We start from the raw sequence: 21869 nt of genomic DNA, 5'->3' as shown, positions 1-21869 counted from the left end.
TTCTGCCTTGCTTCACAGGCAAATTCCTCAAAAGACAAAGTTGCATATGCTTTCTCCTTTTTCTCATCTCTTATGTACACATCAACCCATACCTGTTACTTTTCTATTCTCATCTCAGCCTCTTGGCAGAGTTTACATAGTTGACCTCTTCCTCCTTCTTGAAAACCTGTTTTTGGGAAAAGTTTGTATCGAATTGGTATTATTTCTTGCTTAAATTTTTGGTAGAATCCACCAGTGGAAGTCATCTGGGCTTGGAAAATTTGTTGTTGTTTTAATTGTTGTTGGAAGATATTAAGCCATGAGTTCAACTTTTTACATATTGATAGAGAATATATTCAGCTTATCGTTTTTCGTTAGTGAGCCTTGGTTGTTGATGTCTTTCAAGGAATTTGTCCATTTCATCTAAATCATTGACTTTATGAGCACAAAGTTGTTCCAAATAGTAACTTATGCTTTGAATGTCCTCTTTCATTATCGATATTAATAATTTGTGCCTTTTTTTTCTTTGTGACTAGAGGTTTATCAATTTTATTAATCTTTTTGACAAACTAGCTTTTGGTTTCATTGGTTTTTCTCACTTTTGTGTTTTATTTATTTCTGTCCTTTATTATTTCCTGATTTTTTTTTCTTTTGTGTGTGTAATTTCTTTCTTTCTTTCTTTCTTTCTTTCTTTCTTTCTTTCTTTCTTTCTTTCTTGTAACTTCTTAAAAGGAAAGCTTAGGTCATTTATTCAAGACCTTTTTCTTTTTCTTATGTATGCATTTAATGTTATAAACTTCTTGGTTAACTACTGTTGTAACTATATCCCACATATTTTGATGTTTTCAGTATCATTCTAGTGAAAATATTTTGTTGCCTTTTGAATTTTTCTTTCACCAATGGGTTATTTGGAAGTCAGTAATTTGACATCTCAAGTTTTTTTAATTTTATTTTTTATTTTTTAAAATTTACACCCAAATTAGTTAGCATATAGTGCAACAATGATTTCAGGAGTAGATTCCTTAGTGCCCCTTACCCATTTAGCCCATTCCCCCCCCCCCCTCACAACCCCTCCTGTAACCCTGTTTGTTCTCCATATTTATGATTCTGTTCTGTTTTGTCCCCCTCCCTGTTTTTATATTATTTTTTGTTTCCCTTCCCTTATGTTCATCTATTTTGTCTCTTAAAGTCCTCATATGAGTGAAGTCATATGATTTTTGTCTTTCTCTGACTAATTTCACTTAGCATAATCCCCTCCAGTTCCATCCACGTAGTTGGAAATGGCAAGATTTCATTCTTTTTGATTGCTGACTCATACTCCATTGTATATATATATACCACATCTTTATCCATTCATCCATCGATGGATATTTGGGCTCTTTCCATACTTTGGCTATTGTTGATAGTGCTGCTGTAAACATGGGGGTGCATGTGTCCCTTTGAAACAGCACACCTGTATCCCGTGGATAAATGCCTAGTAGTGCGATTGCTGGGTCGTAGGGTAGTTCTGTTTTTAGTTTTTTAAGGAACCTCCATACTGTTTTCCAGAGTGGCTGCACCAGCTTGCATTCCCACCAACAATGCAAAAGAGATCCTCTTTCTCCGCATCCTCGCCAACATCTGTTGTTGCCTGAGTTGTTAATGTTAGCCATTCTGACAGGTGTGAGGTGGTATCTCATTGTGGTTTTGATTTGTATTTCCCTGATGATGAGTGATGTTGAGCATTTTTTCATGTGTCGGTTGGCCATCTGGATGTCTTCTTTGGAGAAGTGTCTATTCATTTCTTTTGCCCATTTCTTCACTGGATTATTTGTTTTGTGGGTGTTGAGTTTGAGAAGTTCTTTATAGATTTTGGATACTAACCCTTTATCTGACAGGTTGTTTGCAAATATCTTCTCCCATTTTGTCGGTTGCCTTTTAGTTTTGCTGATTGTTTCCTACGCTGTGCAGAAGCTTTTTATTTTGATGAGGTCCCAGTAGTTCATTTTTGCTTTTGTTTCCCTTGCCTCTGGAGACGTGTTGAGTAAGAAGTTGCTGCGGCCAAGATCAAAGAGGGTTTTGCCTGCTTTCTCCTCGAGGATTTTGATGGCTTCCTGTCTTACATTAAGGTCTTTTATCCATTTTGAGTTTATTTTTGTGTATGGTATAAGAAAGTGGTCCAGGTTCATTCTTCTGCATGTCACTGTCCAGTTTTCCCAGCACCACTTGCTGAAGAGACTGTCTTTATTCCATTGGATATTCTTTCCTGCTTTGTCAAAGATTAGTTGGCTATACGTTTGTGGGCCCATTTCTGGATTCTCTATTCTGTTCCATTGATCTGAGTGTCTGTACTTGTGCCAGTACCATACTGTCTTGATGATTACAATTTTGTAGTATAGCTTGAAGTCTGGGATTGTGATGCCTCCTGCTTTGGTTTTCTTTTTCAAGATTGCTTTGTCTATTCGGGGTCTTTTCTGGTTCCATACAAATTTAGGATTATTTGTTCTAGCTCTGTGAAGAATGCTGGTGTTATTTTGATAGGGATTGCATTGAATATGTAGATTGCTTTGAGTAGTATTGACATTTTAACAATATTTGTTTTTCCTATCCAGGAGCATGGAATCTTTTTCCATTTTTTTGTGTCTTCTTCAATTTCTTTCATAAGCTTTCTATAGTTTTCAGTGTATAGATTTTTCACGTCTTTGGTTAGATTTATTCCTAGGTATTTTATGGTTTTTTGTGCAACTGTAAATGGGATCGATTCCTTGATTTCTCTTTCTGTCACTTCATTTTTGGTGTATAGGAATGCAACTGATTTCTGTGCGTTGATTTTATATCCTGCAACTTTGCTGAATTCATGAATCAATTCTAGCAGTTTTTTGGTGGAATCTTTTGGGTTTTCCAACATCTCAATTCTTTATTGATGTCCATTTTAATGTCATTGTGGTCAAAAACATACTGATGATCTATCCTCTGTTTTTTGACTTTCCACTTTTTTTTTTTTTTTTTTTTTTTTTTTTTGGAGACTAACCCCTGCTGGTTTCTTCTGTGCCTGTGAAAACTGTTGGGTCAGCCAAGTACTTAGGCAGAGATGAGTCTCTTTCTCTCTGTGGTTTCCTTGCTTCTAAGATTACCCTCTACTTTCCAGCTGCTGTGCTAGCTTTGGACTCTGTACTCTGACACTTCAGGCTTTCTGCTGTCTAAGCTTATCATGGTGAGGGATTGTACTCAATAAAGAAATACATCAAACTCAGCTGATCTGCCGTGTGTAGCTCTGTCTTTCAGGAGTAGATTTCTCTGCATTCTCTGCTAGCTATTTTGCAGTGCCCTGGAATCCTTCCCTATTCATGTACAGTGTACTTGTAGCTAGGCATTTGGATAATTTAAGCTCTGAATTTGGGTCTCATTCTTTCTGTGGTTTGCTCATTGCCAGAATTTCCCCTTTAAATTTCCTGATGTTTTCTCAGCCCTGGATTCTGACCTCTGGCACCTTTAGTTGATAAGCCTGATGTGTTTTCTTCCGCTCTTTTCTGTAGTTATACCTGTGAGGTTTAGGCAGCATATCGGACCAGAAAGCCACAAAGTCATACTTCTTACCCCCTTCTCATTACGACTTTTCTAGATTAAACTCTCCCTTGGCTTTTCTTAGCTTTTGGTTGCTTTTCAGTACCTTTAATTTTGTTGTTGTTGTTTTAAATCCGATTTTTATAATTATTTTCTATGGATGGTTCATGTGGCCTCTTCACTACTACTACAGTATTGCCTGAAGTTGCCCCCCCCAGAACAAATCACTTAAAAAAAATTCGCCTAAGACTCCAGGAGTGGTGTGTTACCCAGTCTAGCCAATCCAAATATATTTCTCAGGCAGTAGTGATTGGCTAAGGAATAAGGGCCACATGATGTAAGTCAGAGTAATCAAAGACAAAGGGATTCCATTCTGGGATTGTTATTAGTGAGAAAGGATACCCTTTTGTCCCACAAACCTAGGAGGAAGGGCCCATTTGAGGAAGTAGAACCAAACGAAGAAAGAGAAATTAGGTACTGGTAAACTTTCAATCAATCTTCCTTATTTAAAGTGAACATTTTCCAAAGCTTTTACATTATGTGAGTTAATACATACACTTTTTTACTTTAGCCATTTTTGAGCTGGGTGTTTGGTACCTTTTGACCTAACACCTAACACCCTATACCCTCCATGATCAAATCTCTGACTACATCAAATTGATCCGGTACTGTTCTCACTCTGGTCCCATTATCTTTCAGCCTCCTAAGCCTTTCACTTCTTCAGATATAAAACATTCTTTCCCAAATCAGGATCTCAAACATGCTTCCCCTGTGTCTGGAAGATCTTCATGTGGCTGATTCTTTCTTATGGTTTGTCTCAGGTTAAATGTCCTAAGACACTAATTGAAGAATTCTCCTCTGTTCATAGTGTCTATGTAATTGTCCCACTATTATATATTTTTGCCCCTAATAATTTCCTCCATCATACTCTTCACAATCTAATTATACAGTTGGTGTTATTTTACTTACTTGTCCTTTTTCTGTGTTTAAAGGACAGGAACTATATCTGCTTTTTTTTAATCCACATTTATCCATTCAGGGATTGGCACAAAATATATGCTAAAGAAACAATTTTTGAAGAAAGGAAGGAGATGAACTTGCAGGACTTGGACATGAAAATTAGATGATAAATTAACTTTAATTAATACATTTTCTAGATGATGCTATATTTTGTTCGGTAATACCAAACGGCTATGCAGATTTTAGCTGGGGATGGGCATTATAAGCCACATGGTAAAGAATCTTAAAGTATCAGCTGACCTTGCTGAAAACAGAAGGAATAAATAAAACCCTGCAAGTTCAAACTTGTTATTTTGTTCGAACTTCTTATTTAGAAGATACCCAGGGCTTAAGTTTACATCACTAGTGAATCATCGAGGGAATGAGATAGACGTATTCTTGTGGGTTTAGGGATACAGCCAAAGTTTCATCCCAGTTTCTTTGAATATTTACATTATAGTATAAACTATCATTATTTTCCTTTTTAGATGATTTGTATATGTTGTAGGTATCTACAAATTTCATAAATAAAGGCCCTCAAACTTTCAAGTATCTAAACTTCCTCCAACTTAGTGGGTTTATTTAATGATGGATTTGATCACAAAGCACCCAATATTTTTGAAATATTATTTTACCTAACTTTTATGAGTAGAACTTTGTAGTTTTAACTTAGAATGTTAACAATAAATTACTAAAGTAAGGTAATATCTTAAAATCAATTAAGTACTCATAAAAATAAACCCAGTGCTATGGATTCAATTTTGTCTCTTCCCAGAAAACATACTGGAGTCCTAACTCCCAGTATCTCAGAATGTGACCTATTTGGAGATAGAGTCCTTACAGAAGATCAAGTTAAAATGAGGTTATTAGAGTTGGTTTTAAACCAGTATGACTGGTATCCTTATGAATGAGGGAAATTTGGACACAGAGACTTGCACAGAGAAGCCCATGTAAAGACCTACAAAGAACACCTAGGTTACCAAAAGCTAAGAGAGAACCATGGAACAGATCCTTCCTTAGAGCCTCTTTGATTTCTGACTGCTAGCCTCTGAAACTGTGTGATGATAAATTATAATCAGAGGCACTCAGTTTGTAGTACTTTGTTATGGCAACCCCAGCAAATTAATACACTTAGTATGTTTTTCAAAGCTGATTTAATAATTTTTGCTCATTGTAAGTATTTTTTATTTATTAAAACATAGGTAAAATAAGATTTTGGAATTCAATTATTTTTAGTTTTCTACTTCATTACTAAAATAAGTACAGTTGGATTTGAAGATAAAAGTATATATAAAATATTGTATAATTTTAGCATTTTAATCCGTGAACTCTAAATCCTTTCGTCGGATCTAACAAAAATGCTTATTACGAAAGAAGAACTGCTCCTATCTTTTAACAACAGTCATTTGCTAAACTGAATCAAAAGCTGTTTACCATGTTCAGTGTTAGAGAGTGGCAGCTTTTGTTCCCAAGGTTACCTAGGCTGTTAATGACTTGTTTTCTAATTTTCTAACACCACAACTATTTGAAAGGAAAAATAGTAATTTTACATAAAATCCAGGCAGATCACAACTTAAATCAAGTGATGGAATTAGTCTCTCTGGTACACATAGCAACATCTTGGGCCCCAGATATGTTGCACCAAGAAGGGCACATTGGTTACCCTACCCAATGATGCATAATCTCTTCAAATTGAGAGAAAGCATTAAAGAAACCACATTGAGAGATGTTCTACAAAATACTGAACCAGTACTTTTGAATGTATCAAGGTCCTGAAAGACAAGTCTGAGGAACTGTCACAAATCAGGGAAAATTAAGGAGGTACAGCAACTAAACCTTAAAAGATCTGAATAAATTTTTAATTTTAATTAATTAATCAAGGTTAATTTCCTGGTTTTGAAAATTATTTTTTGTCACGTAAGATGTTAACATAGGGGAGGTTGAGACTCTGCTGTTTTTGCAACTCTTGTGAGTCCTAAAATAATCTCAAAATAAATACTTAAAAATTAATACTTTATTTCCATGCCATGCATCATTTTAAATGTTAAAATATAAGGGTTAACTGGCTAAAAATGTTTTGAGACTGCAGGAATGAAATGAAGTTTATTTGGGGAAATGTTTTATCACCATTAACTATAGAATTCTTTCTGTTTGTTCTCTAATCAGAGATCAAGTTTATACAGTTTACACACTTTGAGTTCTAGAATATTTGAAGATTAATATATTTAAGGATTTTAATATGCGAGCCAATCATTTGAGCATTTCTTGAATTTACAGTGATTTTGATGATGTTCAAGTTGTTTTTACACTTAGTCATTACTAGTGTTAAAATACGCACATAACCTTTATTTCAATGTGCTGCCAGTTTTGATGATTATGCAGAAGTAAGCCTACCTGCATAGCAGAGGCTGATTTCGCAATGTTGTAAAATTATGCTTATAATTTTAAGTAAGTGGAGACAAGAGTTTGAAGACATGTTGCAACAAGTTTGGGAAGCATTGAAAGATTAAAGACATTTTTATTTCTAGTGCACAAAAGGCAACATTTGTGGATTTCTCTCACAGTAAGCAGTCTCCTTGATTTTTAAAAAGATTAAATGCTTTAGCATACTTTTTATAATTATTTTTAAACTATTTTTTTAATATTTATTTATTTTGGAGAGAGAGACAGACAGACAGACAGACCGAGTGTGAGCGGGGGAAGGGCAGAGAGAGGGAGACACAGAATCTGAAGCAGGTTCCAGACTCTGAGCTGTCAGCACAGAGCCCCACGTGGGACTCGAACTCATGAACCATGAGATCATAACCTGAGCCAAAGTTGAATGCTCAACCAACTGAACCGCCATGCAGGCACCCCTAATTATTTTGCTTCAATTGGCTATCTGGACTTTTCTAGTAGATAGGAGATTTTATTCAGTGGTAGTTTAGGTTCAAGGCATTAGTACAGTATTTATACTATTTTGTTCTCATGGGGGGAAAACCCTTATTGTGTTCTGGCATGAAATTCACCAACATTAATAAAGACACTTGCAGTTACCATGCCTTGTTAGTTACCATGGCTTGTTAGCAAGACACTGGCATTTGTGTAACTTCTTTAAGTTACTTATACATAGATTGGCTAGCAGAATTTAAAAAGCTCTGCTAAAAAATATTGAGCTTATTATAATGGAAGTCAGAACTTAGGTATTACAGATGTATATTAATTTTTATTATTCAAGATGTGTGCATTATTATCTACCACTTAAAATACAAACTAAAAGTTGCATTCATAATATTGAAACTATGTTTGAATATTAGTATCTGTTAAAAAGAATAATTGTAGTCTTCTAAAAGTATGTTCATCTTATGACATGATTTATCAGATTGCCAGTGTTTTCTCAGAGCAAAATTTAAGAATTTTAATCATAACAAGTGTTTATTTTGGAGGATCTTCTGACATCAGGTATATTAATGTAGAAAAAAAATACTTCTCCAAAAATGGAACATTCTAATATCCAAATAACTTTATTTTGTAGTCATGAGGTTAACAGAACCTGTTTGACTCATGTTGTATTTTGCTTCATGTAAGAAAATTATTGTGTTGTTTTTATTAATACAGAATATGCTTTGTTTTAAATGTAGTTATGACATTCATTGAGCCACCACCAGTCCCTGATAAAAAGTCACTTTATGAACAGGAGCTTGAAATTTCAATATAGCTAAAGGCTAAGGATATTGTTCTGGTGATGGAATCAAGGGTGTAATATAAACAGCACCCCCTGCTGTATAAGAAGATTAAAGCCATAACATAGAGTCATTAAATCAGCATATAATTTCCCAAAGAGCTTTGAGTAACTTTGTGAATGCTTTTTATAATTGGAGGATAGAAAAAGTGAGATATACAGTTGTTCCTTGAACAACACGGTTTGAACTGTGTGGGTTCCCTTATACAGACGTTTTTCCCCCAATAAATACCGTTTAGTATTATAAATGTACTTCTCTTCATTATGATTTTAACATTTGTAATATTAAAAGTTTTTTTTAATATTTATTTATTTTTGAGAGAGACAGAGACAGAATGCGAGTGGGTTAGGGGCAGAGAGGGAGGGAGACACAGAATCCAAAGCAGGCTTCAGGCTCCAAGCTGTCAGCACAGAGCCGGATGCAGGGCTCAAACCCACAGGCCGTGAGATCATGACCTGAGCTGAAGTCGGACACTCAACCGACTGAGCCACCCAGGTGCCCCTTAACATTTGTAATGTTTTAATTGTAAGAATATTGTATAGAATATAGATAACATACAAAATATGTGTTAATTTTGACTGTTATGTTGTCAGTAAGGCTTCCAGAAGGAGTCAAAAGGTATAGGTGGATTTTCACCTGCAGGGGGTGGGAGGAGGGGTGGCACCCCTTACTTCTATGTTGTGCAAGGATCAACTGTATTTTCAGTCATTCAAATAATTCCTGGTTGTTCTAGCCTTTTAAAAGAAGAAGGAAACAAAGAAAACGACCATTTTAGCTGTCTGTATGCAGGTATTAGGAAGCATTGCCCTTGCAACTGATAACAGTTTGTTTTATGCAATGTTTTAAAGACAGTAAAAATGATTAAGAGATGGCTTTTTTCTTTATAACTTTACATTCTAGAAATGTAGTATGGTAAAAGATTGCAAATAATCATGAAAGTACAAAAAAAACCCAAAACATGTCTGGGAAATTCAGGAATACTTCTTGGGCAATATGTTTTTGAAATAGTTAAGATAGATAAGATTATAAAAGGCAAAAAAAAAAAAAAAAAAAAAAAAAAAAAAAGTTACTTAGGTGGGGGATGTGAAATAAAAGAAATAACGTGACCAAAAATACAACATGGGAAACATTTGTTACTTAAGTACCAATTATGTTTCACACATGCCAGGTATTGGGGATACTGAGATAAATGAGATTCAGTTTTTGTACTCAAGGAGCTAAAATCCTAGTTTACCAATTATTTTCATAGAAGTGATAGTTAAAAACAGTGAAAACACATGAATAACTGAGAAAGAAAGAATACAGGGGAAAAAAAAGATAGCTGGACAAAATCTTTAAGAATGCTTACAATTAGAAAAGAGAATCCAGGGGCGCCTGGGTGGCGCAGTCGGTTAAGCGTCCGACTTCAGCCAGGTCACGATCTCACGGTCCGGGAGTTCGAGCCCCGCGTCGGGCTCTGGGCTGATGGCTCGGAGCCTGGAGCCTGTTTCCGATTCTGTGTCTCCCTCTCTCTCTGCCCCTCTCCCGTTCATGCTCTGTCTCTCTCTGTCCCAAAAATAAATAAACGTTGAAAAAAAAAATTAAAAAAAGAGAAGAGAATCCAATAAAGCAAACCAGAAATATTATTAAAAGATACAGTTAAGAAGATGATCAAGACCGTTCCATGACCTGGAGCTTAAGGGTGAACATGGATTTTGTGTGTGTGTGTGTGTGTGTGTGTGTGTGTGTGTGTGTGTTTTAAGTCCCCCTCCCCTCCCTCACTCCCCTAAATGTGGGTTTTAATAAGGAAGAGGCGCTCAGAAAGGCCAGATTTATACAGAGAGGTTAAAAATGAGACATGTCAAGATTAGACATCATCATCATCCTGATGATTAGGAAAATTTTAGTAACTTTATAGACAAAATGGAAGAGAGGCTTGAGGTTTGGCACAAATAGTAAAGATCCCAAGAAGTGGGGAGGGAACAGACATACAGGTAAGACTTTTATTTCAAGGTTAACTCAGGAGATATGGCGATGAGATTGAGAAGGAAGAATAGATAGGGTCGGTATGGTAGGAGATTGGGGGAGTCATGCTAAGAAGTAAGGAAATGGAAATGTGGAAACTGTGGGTAGAGTGCAACTTAAGAGTTTAAGATGTTTTGAGGTGGTAGAATTTTGAATGATCAAAACCAATATGTGACCTAAATGGAATCAAGGAGGAAGTGGTAATTTAAGAAAAAAAAAAGTCAGTGTTAAGTGTCCGACTTTGGCTCAGGTCATAATCTCACGGTTTGTGGGTTTGAGCCCCGCATTGGGCTCTATGCTGACAGATCAGAGTCTGGAGCCTGCTTTGGATTCTGTGTCTCCCTCTCTGTCTGCCCCTAATCCCTGTCTCTCTCTCAAAAATAAATAAACATTCAAAAAAAAAAAAAAAAAGTCAGGACCAGGGGTTGGTGAAGTAAGGCAAAAGAAAGCTAGGAAGTATACTTGTAAGTTTAAATGATTCATCAGAACTTCCTGTTCTGATTGAAGGTCTTTGAAATAAGTTCCATAGATGTACTTTTCATGAGTAGTGAATTAATTTGTTTAACAGATATTTACTGTATACTTTGTATGAAACACCATTTTTGGGTGTTTGGAATCTATTACTAGCTCCTATATATGAAAGTACCAGTTTAAATAATATTGAAATATTAATTAGCTTGTTTTAGACAACGTGGTGTAAAAAATAGTTCAATAGTATTTAAGTTATGTTCAACTATGAGTTTCTTGAGGTCAGGGATTATGTCTCATTCTTCTTTGTATGCCAAATACTAAACATAGCACCTGACACTTCATAGGTATGTTTATGAAATGCCTGAATTACAGAAACTTTTGAATAAAGAACAGAATAATTCTGGAAGATTTTTACATGGAATTAGTATCTATGTATTTTAAAAGGTGGTACAAAAACAATACTGAAATTATATATAATGTTAAGAGATTTTAATGAGAAAGCTATTTTTTATATCATTGACTTCTAGATTCTTGCTATAAAGGCAAAATACAGTAAAAAATATGAAATGCATTATGAAATCATTTCCCTTCTGTGTACAACTGTATCCATATATGGCAGAGGAAAGCTCTAATGTGTATTTTTGATAACGCATGGCATCACTATAATCATTATAATGTGGTCCTAGTGTTTTTTACTAAATACAAAAGTGATAGGCCAATAGGGAATAAACCCTAAAGATTCCATTGTCACCTGGGTGTTTTCTATGCTTTAATTATCTTCACCAAGAGTTTTACAAGAAAGAGTAAAAAAATAGAATAAGTTAGCTTCTTTGTAATGTTGCCGGGCATAAATGTAACTCTGTGTACAGGACTATGCTTTCTTTTTTCCATTTGAATCTATGGTGAGTGAAGCTCATATTTTGTTAAAATTCTAGATTCACTTCCTTCTAGATATCCACTCTTTTTAGAGTTAAAAAAAAGAACATTTTTGTTATCAAATTGTGTATGATTGGTTCTTAATTACTGCTGCAAGAGTGACAACTTCATTTAAGTATTGTTCATGTTTTCTGTTCACGAGACTCCAAGATTTAGCTCATTTACTTCTTCACAAAAATAAAATTGATCTTTTAGCTATGCATCTAGGAATGTTTACTACTAATTCATTAGCTGTTATGAAAGTATTTCGAGCAGTTTCTGACCCTTTATAATTTCAATCTGTTCTGAATTTTTATAATATTTGTGTAGTTTTGAGTTTACCCCACAGATTTTTTTTTCATATTAAATCATTGTTACATAAATAGAGTTGACAAATATAATTTAAGAATTATTATTTTATAAAATATAAATGAAAAGTGATTCTAAAATCCTCAAACTGGAATGGTTAGTTTAACTTGCTTATCAAGAAAACTGATGTAGAAGGAAAGGTAACTGATCATAGTATGTTTATAAATGAAACATTTGATTAAGGGCATCTGATTGATGAAGTTGAAATGATTGTTAAGAACCAGGGATTTTACCTGTGAAAATAAATAAATACTAGTTCTTGATGTTACAGTTCATTTTTTAGAGAAACTAGCTGGGTTTTTGAGAATTTGCAAAAAAAAAAAAAAAAAAAAATTTACACAATCTTTCTGGTGACCTGTTGCTACTCTTAGTGATTTTGAATGACCTTTTCTTATAGTATGCCCTATTTTTGTTTTGACTCAACTTTAGTGCTATTGTGGTCTAGAATTCTGATAACACAAAAGTACCAAGTTCACAAAATTTCTGTTTAGGCTGTGATGAACAGAAACAGAGATTGGCTGACTTAGAAAGGATACCCAAGTCTGTCCTTCCCTTTCCTCTCTCTTACAGTTTGTTTGTGGGCCTTCTTGCAAAGGCACTTTGAGGATCTTCCCGTGAGATCCAGTTACTGCGTTGTTATAATGGGAAATTCACCCTCAATTGGAACTTTTTACCTGATAAGCTGATATAAGATATAGTTGATGCAATTTATTTAAATCTTACTACTTCAGTTAAAAAGTGTTGTGTTATTTCAGTAAATAACACAGAGTTTATATTAATCTCTGAAGGTGGACTCTGACCTTTTTGATGACTTCCTCTTGGTTTTCAGGAATAAAAACAGCAGAGGAGATATTTCCTTGATAACTAAATGACAACAAAAGTTTATTTATTTTTTTAACTTACATAATTACATTTCTCAAATGTATTATGTTAAACCTAAATTGCAGTACACAGTTAGGTATGGTATAAGCAGGAGATAATAAGGAAGACTTATCCTTATTTTGACACAGAGCGTAATAATACCTTTTACACAATAAATTCTTAAAATAGCCTAGAGTGTGGGATTTGATATTCTGTTTTCATAGTATCAGGCCAAGGAAACTTAATTATTTCCTGGAAGTTAAAGGAAGGTTTCCAAGTATTAACAAATTTCCTGCTATGTCTCTTACAAAATATGAAAAATAAGTTATGGTTTTGATTGTGTAACATTTCAAACTGGAATCATGACACTCAGAACTAGATTCTCTTTAGAGTGGAAATTGAACAGTCACGCATTTGAATTGAACATGATCTTTCCATCACAAAGTTCAAAATGACTTTTGTATTGATAACCACCCTTAGATGCATTTAGAAATATCTTAGTAGGTTTATTTATTAAATCTTTACGTTGTCTTTTACATTGCTTTATTAGGCCAAAATATAATCTGTTTTTGGTATGCACACTCCTCACCTCAGAGGTATTGGACAGAGGCCATAGCTTCACTTCTAGTACATGGAACTGGGAATGCTTTGCCCACAGTGTATGAGAATCTGAGTAATGGTTGGTGACAAATCCTGGACTGACTTCATTGGTTTTCAACCTTACATTAATAGAACGTTTTTATTTTCATTCTTATGAGTGTAAAATTTTGCTAAGAATGTAATGCATTAACAGAAAGTTCACTTCAGCAGGTCAAACTATATAATTAGTGAAAATTATGTACCTGAAACATTATTTTTCAAATCTCAAATTCAAAGTAAATAAGGTTATACCACTCATTTTGATATTTAGAGTACTTCAGTATTTCTAGAAATATTCTATAGAGTGTGAAGAGCAAAAATACAAAAGAAAAAAGTGTAAAATAGAAATTTAATGGATAAGAAATTTTAATTATGAACGCTGAAATCAGATAAATCTCATCTGTTTTTATAGTACAACTTTAAGTGTGTTTTTTTCCCTCCCAGGACATTTATTCAGAGCAGCTGGGGATCAACCGTTTAACCTGTCCACAGTGTCGAGTGCCTTCCCAATGGTCAGCCACCCAGTCTTTGGTCTACATTCAGCCAGCTCAGGGCATTCAGAATTTGGTGGTTTGGGGACACTTGGTACACCCACAGCCTTAGCCGCACATCCCCAACTAGCATCTTTTCCAGGTAAACATCTGTTACAAACAGTGTTCAAGGAGAGGAGGAAAGCTTGAAAATGTTCAAGCGATAATTTGTTTATTAAATTGAACAAAAAGAGTAGTCTAATGCCTGGTATATTAAAACTCTTGTACAAGAATTGGCGCTGTCCTATTTACCATGTGCAAAAAACCCCACACGATTTGTGCTAGGTGGCAGTGCAATTATAGATATTCAAGAGTTTAGAGAAGGGGGCATCTGCCACAAAAGTGAATAATTAGGCCATGTTTTTCTCATGCCTTTTATTGAAATATAACATGCAGGGAGGTGTAAATATCTTAAGTGTAGAGCTTGATGAACTTTTCTCAGCTTTATTTGATGTTTAAAAAATTATTTAACTCAGAGTGGAAAGTACATTCCAGTTCTTACAATCAATATATCTATACTTTTGAGTTCTCACTTCCTAAGGAAGATGAACTTGGCTCTTAAATTTCTATATTTTTCCATATTTGATAAGAACAACTATAGATTTGCACCACTTGCATAGCAGCAAGACCAGAATTATTCCAATTCTATAGATGAGAATTCAGGAGCTCCGTAGGACATCAGTTAAAGCTTAAATTGGACAGACATGCTATGATTTGTCTCATTATGTTATTTTGAAAGTCTAAACTTTAATGTGTTTCTGGTGATTGATTTTACTTTAATAAATTTTAGTAAGGGACGCATGGTTTAGTGTTACATAAAATAGCTTAAAAATTAGAGCATAATTCTAGAGACAAATAGACCTGAATTTAAATGTGACTGCTACCTTGAACAAGTAATATGACCACTCTGCCTCAGTTTTCTCATCTCAAAAATGAGGATAAATAATAGTACCTGCCCCTTAGTGTTCTTGTAAAGATTAAGGATAAGCCATATCAGTACTGATTGCAAAGTTTAGCATATATAGTTAGTACATAATTGTAGTTATCATTATTATTTCCTCTTGCCCACTTTAATGGGTAATAAATTGTCAAGTGCTCCTTTAAAAGGAAACAAGTATCTCATTTTAACTATATACAGAATGGAAAGATGTTTAGATGTATATTTCAAGTACTGTTTTTTGAGTCATATTATTCCTTTAATTCAGTTGTTTGGGAGAGAGGAGCTGAAGGGGAGGGATAATGTGACTGCAAAGTTAAAATGAAGTCTTAAACTAAGTTTTAGCATTTGCTTTAAAAATACTGATAGGAATTTATTTTGGCCAGTTTCTAGCATGGTTGCTTAGCAAGATGATCAATTCAATAGATATTTGCTGAAATCTAGGATTTCTGAACAAAAATCAAAATAGATAGTAGGAATATAGTTACTAATTATCTTAAATTTTTTTAAATCATTTTATCATAGTTATCAGACCCAGATTTATCTGGTATGTAATTTGAGGAAATTCTTAGATGGTAACTTAAATTATCATACCATACATAGCTTTTGAGTATTACTAAGCCACGATATAATTATTATATTATTAAAATCAGATACTATCTGCACTGATAGTTACCAGTGATAATGAATAGTTTATCACAGTGATAAATGATAGTTATCGGTTGTAAAGAGTTACTCATCTGGATTTAAATACTGTTGATAACTTCCACTGTACAGAAAAAAAGTTAATAACTTCTCTAGCCTACCTGGACGATTCACTCATTCATTTATTGTACAAAGTTCTTTGAGCATCTGTCATGTTCTGTGTGTTGAGGAATACACTCACATTGTATGTGTTGTTTACAGTTTTTAGGAGGTAGGTAAACAATTACAAGCAGTCTTTAATGGTGAAAGTATTGTCTATATAAGCATACTGTTTTTGCCAAATGAACAGAGACTATGCCCAGACCCAGAGGACTCATTTTTCAAGTTGTAGATTTGGTATAATTTAAATTTAAATTCTCTATAATTGCCTTTATTTAAAAGAGTAATCATTTAAATGCCAAATTTTTGAAATCACCTTAAAATAATAAGACACACAAGGAAGAAATTACTAGAAATTTTAAATAAGGAATAATTTATTTCAGATGATTGAATCAATGATGCAAAATAATTTCATGGATATTAGTGTGATATTATTTCTTTTTTATATTGAAATAGCATTTCACAGTAATCTCTTTTAAAATATTTATAATTTTTGATAATTATATTTTTGTATCATCATGAATTCTGTGAAGCATCTGGCTGTATCAAGTACAAAAGATTTTACAAGTCTGCTATATTTTCTAGGTTCAATATCTAAAATATTAAACTCTTGCAGTTGAATATGATTAATATTGCCAATATGCTGTTACCTCATTTAAATACATTTGGAAACTCATCATGTGCTGGGTTATGTACTCCCTATTTTGTATATTTTATCTTATCAACAAGCTAGTTTGTGAGTGACTAAATTTGCTTTCTATTTTCTTAAATTTGGAAGATAAATAAGCTTGTCGCTTAACAAAAATTATATTATTTCTTATGAAATATTAGACATTTGCAAAGTTTAGTCAGAAGCTTTACCATCTTCATATTTTTGATTTATTGTATTTACTTGTTTGTTTGTTTGTTTGTTTTACCTGTAGTGTCAGTTTAAATATACCATATTCATTTTCCAATTTTTTTTTCTATTCCCCATTGTGTACATATTTTATAGTAATGCTCTAAAGTACAGTGTTATGGTTATGTTTTTTTCTGGGGTTATATCTAAAGTATTTGAATCTTATACTTTGATTACCTTACTGATTTGTTGGTTATTTATAAAGTCTATACATTCAGCTGGAATGCTTTAATTATAGACTCTATATTAAATAATATAAATACCTTTAGGAAACCTCAGTCCCTTTTTATTATCTATCTGGTACCTAGGTTTCAAACCTATAAATAATAATAGATTGCAACTGTGCTGATACAAGCTCCAAATACACAGTTTTTCTTCCCACCTACATACACTTCTTTCATCTAAACAATGGATAAATGATTAATGCCTTTGTATAGTTATTCTTGGTTCAGTTTCCGTCATTCAGGCACTGCTAAATATGCATTGGTGTCATTTCACTAGCAGCGCCTTCCTGCAGTGCGGAAGAATAGTTTTTGCAGTTTTCTGCTTATGCTGTCTCTTAGACCTTTTAGAATAGCAGCTACCATGAACATTTCACTTGGCAAAATCTGATGATGACGGTGAACATTGCATTACATTCTATTTTTAATGAAGAGATATTCCTGCAAAAGATTTAAAGATCACACACAATACCCTGACGAATATTGAATGTTTCTTATACTATATTATTGGGGTTTTTTTTCTATAATTTCCTTCTGGTAGTTACAATCAAAGAAAAATATAGCATATCTCTTTGATGATTAGCCTCAAAGGTAATAAATGATTTGTTACTCTGGCAGGTTAGCCAAGTGGAAAGATTATTTCTGAGATTTTAAATGGGGTAATACAAGACTTTCTTTTGGATTATTTTCAAATCTCTTCTTAATCTTCACCCTTTTTGGAAAATATATTCTATAAAATTTGGCTTCTCTCCTTTTCTAAAAGTTTAAACTAAGAGCCACTGTTTGAACATTTAAATTGCATTTGATGATTTTCTACCATTGAGTCATTTTACATTATTAAAACAATCATCGTTATCTGTAATTATGAGAGAAAATATAAACAAAATCCAAGTTTTCTTCATTAAATTTATGGAGAGGAATTTTATAAACCTTTCATATTTTAATATGACTTGTTTTAGAAATCTTTGAATGCTTTTCATTTCTTAGAAAAAAACCCACGCTGATTTTGATATCTTTATGTTTTTGTTTGAGTATAGAATATTTTCTTTCATAAATGCATTTGAGGTATACCGGTTTACAGTAGCAGTCTTTGTATTATTATTTATGATTTATCAGACCCAGATTTATTAGAATGTAACTTGAAGAAATTCTTAACATAGGTTGTAGATGGTAACTTAAATTCTAAGGTTTTAAAATAGATTAGTGTATTCTTAAATATTGTTTCTTTGCTAATTTTGAAAATTATGGTTTAAGTTATCAGAGTCAAATAGTTCTTTAATATTCCAAGTTTTCCATTTTATTTTTAAAACGATAGACTACCTTTATTCTTCATAAACTTGAACTCAAGGAGCTGCTAAGTAAAGATCCTTGGATATTTATTATCTTAATGAGAGGAATGATGAGTGTACAATATCTAATCAACTATCTTATAGTTAGATGATCAGAACTATGTGTGATTCAGCAATTTTGTTCCAAGATGAAACTTGAAAATTACAAGAATTGTTACATCAACTAGAAAGTTAATTCACGTACTTTTGTTTGTTTGTTTGGTGTTTGGTTTTGAGGTGCAGAATGGTGGCGAACAACAGATGTTCATACTCGTACAGGGGCGACCTTCTTTCCACCATTGCTGGGAATTCCACCGCTGTTTGCTCCTCCAGCCCAGAACCATGATTCTTCTTCCTTCCATTCAAGGACTTCAGGAAAAAGTAATAGAAATGGTCCTGAAAAAGGTATTTATATTAACTTAAGTGAGGTCCTACAAGTGCTCCATTTCAATACCTATTTTCAGTAGAGTTTAGATTTAATGACATTTATATAACATTGTACTAGACACCTTTTTCATACTGTCTTGCTTAATCTTACAATGATGACTCTTAGAGATTGGAAGTATTCTCATTTCTCATCCAAGTTTAAATAAATGATTCAAGGACCACTTACATGTAAATGTGGCATGGGCAGGACTTGAACCCAGGCCTTCTAACTCCCAGCTCCACTGCTTTTTCCTCTGTATCTCATTACCTCTTTTGTGTAACCCAAAATAAGATATTACTTCTTCTGTAATTCAGCATTAAATTCATCAAAATTAATATCCAAGTCCTCCTTTTTTCTTTTAACTGATTTTTAATATTGCTGTAGTTGATAACTGTTGCTAGAAGAGCATCTGCAAATTATAATAGCATTTTAGATGGTTTATTATTATCTTTTTTTACTTGAGTAAGAGTTGTCAGTGGGTTTGCTCTGAAAGGGGAAATATTTGCATTTAATTATATTTATTTTTTCTTTGTTTTTAATTTTTTTTAATTTACATCCAAATTAGCATATAGTGCAACAATGATTTCAGGAGTAGATTCCTTAGTGCCCCTTACCCATTTAGCCCATCTCCCCCTCCCACAACCCCTCCTGTAACCCTCAGTTTGTTCTCCATATTTATGAGTCTCTTCTGTTTTGTCCCCCTCCCTGTTTTTACATTATTTTTGTTTCCCTTCCCTTATGTTCATCTGTTTTGTCTCTTAACGTCCTCATATAAGTGAAGTCATAGGATTTTTGTCTTTCTCTGGCTGACTAATTTCACTTAGCATAATCCCCTCTAGTTCCATCCACGTAGTTGCAAATGGCAAGACTTCATTCTTAATTATATTTCTTTTTTTTTTTTTTTTTCAACGTTTATTTATTTTTGGGACACAGAGAGACAGAGCATGAACGGGGGAGGGGCAGAGAGAGAGAGGGAGACACAGAATCGGAAACGGGCTCCCGGCTCGGAGCCATCAGCCCAGAGCCCGACGCGGGGCTCGAACTCACGGACCGCGAGATCGTGACCTGGCTGAAGTCGGACGCTTAACCGACTGCGCCACCCAGGCGCCCCCTTATATTTCTAAACGTTATTTTAATTGAAGTGAAATTCAGATAAATATAAAGTTACCATTTTAAAGTGAATAATTCAGTGAAATTTAATGTATTCACAGTACTGAACAACCACTACCTCTATCTAGTTTCAAAACATTTTCATCACTCCAAAAGGAAACTCCATACCCCTTAAGCAGTTTCTCCTCATTCTTCCCTCCCCCAGACCCTGGCAACCACTAACTTGTGCTCTGTTTCTATGGATTTACCCATTGTGAATATTTCATACAGATGGAATCATCCAATATGTGACTTTTTGTGTCTGATTTCTTTCACTTAGCATAATGTTTTAGAGAGTCCTTCATATTGTAGCATACATCATTACTTCATTCCTTCTTATGACTGATTAATATTCTTTTGTATAAACATGTTTATTTTTATTTTCAAGGTGTAAATGGGTCAATAAATGGAAACACTACATCATCTGTATCTGGTATCAACACACCTGTACTATCCACTACTGCTTCAAGTTCTGTGGGACAAAGTAAAAGTATAAGCTCAGGTGGAGGAAATCGAAAATGTAATCAGGAACAAAACAAAAACCAGCCTTTGGATGCTAGAGCTGACAAAATAAAAGATAAGGTAAGTTACTCTTCCTTCTAGGACAAATATACAACAGATCATTCTAAAGGTCAAACCACCTGACTCCGTGGAATCATTTCTTATGAATTACCAACTCTTATTTTTACACATTTATTTTTATGGTGTGATGCTAATATTATGTCTCTTAAAAATTAAAACTCTCAGCACCAGTATAAATAATACAAATAGCAATAATAGCTAAGATTTATGGAGAACTTACTACATACCAGCTCTACTCTAATCATTTTGCATATCACACCTATTTTAATCCTGTCTATACCTCTAATGAGCTAGGTATTGCAATTACACTTGGGGAAACAGAGCCTCAAAATAGTTGGCTGGTAAGTGGCCAGGATTTGAAGTCAAGCAGGTTGACCCCAGAGCCTATGTTTTTAGGAAAACAAAAATAAGAAAACATTATGGGAAGTTTCAAATATATAGAATAGACAGAATAGCATAATAATCTTGTGCACCTATTATTCAGTTTCAGCAGTCATCCCCTCATGGCCAATTTTATTTCATTTTATCCCCAACTATGCAGGTTATCAATTTATGCCTTTCAGCTCTATAAATTCACCCTCTTCTCCTTTGCCAATTGGCACAGTGTTAGACTTTGTCAGCAGAGGATCTTGGAGAATCCCTGGAAGAGGAAAGGGCTTCTGTTTCTGTTTCTGGTGTTTTCTTCTTGCTCTTATGCCGTGGTTGCCAGTGGGTAGCTTTGTCACCAGCTGGCTGCTTCTCCATGGGCTCTGTTCAGGAGAGCTAGTAGTACACCCATTCTAGTGGGTTTCATGGGCATCCCAGCAGGGACCTTATTAGTAAGTTTTACCCAAACAGCAGTGGGTGGCTTTCTAGCTAATTTTACTGGCACCCTAGCTCGGAGGTTTCCAGCAACTTTTCCTGGCACTCCAGCTGGCATGTTTTCTATTTGCCAGCCTGACCTGTGATACCTCAGTTAGCTTTTCTGCCAGACAGTGGGCAACAGCCACCTCCTCTCCAACAAAGTCTGAAGTTCAGCCTTGGGTGAATGAGGTTGGAAGAGAGAGACTGTCTTCCAAGTTTACCTTTATTTTAGTACTGTACCTGTGCCCTACAGTAAGTGGCTACTCCATACATCTGCTATTTCAATATTCTTTTTTTTCCCCTGTTAGGGCTGCATTATTTAATGTTCGGATAAGTCAAATAAGCCAGTGCAATAGGGCATGAATATTAAAAAGGGGATATAGTGATGGAGAGGAAGACAGGTTTATCGTTATTTGCAGATGACAGTATCTATTATTATTGCTTTGCTATTTGATAGTTGCAATGCCTCTTTAATATAGTTTTGTGATTTAGGTCAATTTTTAAGGAGGTCTTCAGGCATTTGTTAAGAGGCACAGACATAGGGAGGTGAATATAGGCAACATTTAAACTTGGGCAGCTCTGAAAGTTATTTTTATGGGCTCACTGCAATAATCCTAACTGGGGGGAATTTTAGCCAGTGACTTACAG

General features: G+C 34.3%; 1 protein-coding gene across 26 annotated transcripts in view; it reads left to right on the top strand.

Moving 5' to 3' along the window:
- BAZ2B (bromodomain adjacent to zinc finger domain 2B) overlaps positions 1-21869 on the top strand; it is a 322262-nt gene that overhangs the window by 185826 nt on the left and 114567 nt on the right. For 17 of the 26 annotated variants that reach the window (XM_032594414.1, XM_032594416.1, XM_030328089.2 and 14 more), the window contains 3 exons: positions 13947-14135; positions 18458-18625; positions 20185-20378. In XM_032594414.1, coding sequence (XP_032450305.1) covers positions 13947-14135; positions 18458-18625; positions 20185-20378 — 551 coding nt within the window. The remainder of the gene's footprint in view (positions 1-13946; positions 14136-18457; positions 18626-20184; positions 20379-21869) is intronic. The other 9 variants (XM_030328091.1, XM_030328090.1, XM_030328079.1 and 6 more) reach the window with 3 other exon arrangements.

The sequence above is a fragment of the Lynx canadensis genome, chromosome C1, assembly GCF_007474595.2.
Source record: "Lynx canadensis isolate LIC74 chromosome C1, mLynCan4.pri.v2, whole genome shotgun sequence".
NCBI classification, from domain to species: domain Eukaryota; kingdom Metazoa; phylum Chordata; class Mammalia; order Carnivora; family Felidae; genus Lynx; species Lynx canadensis.
The sequence above is the reverse complement of the archived record's forward strand: the minus strand, read 5'-3'. Positions and strand labels throughout refer to the sequence as shown.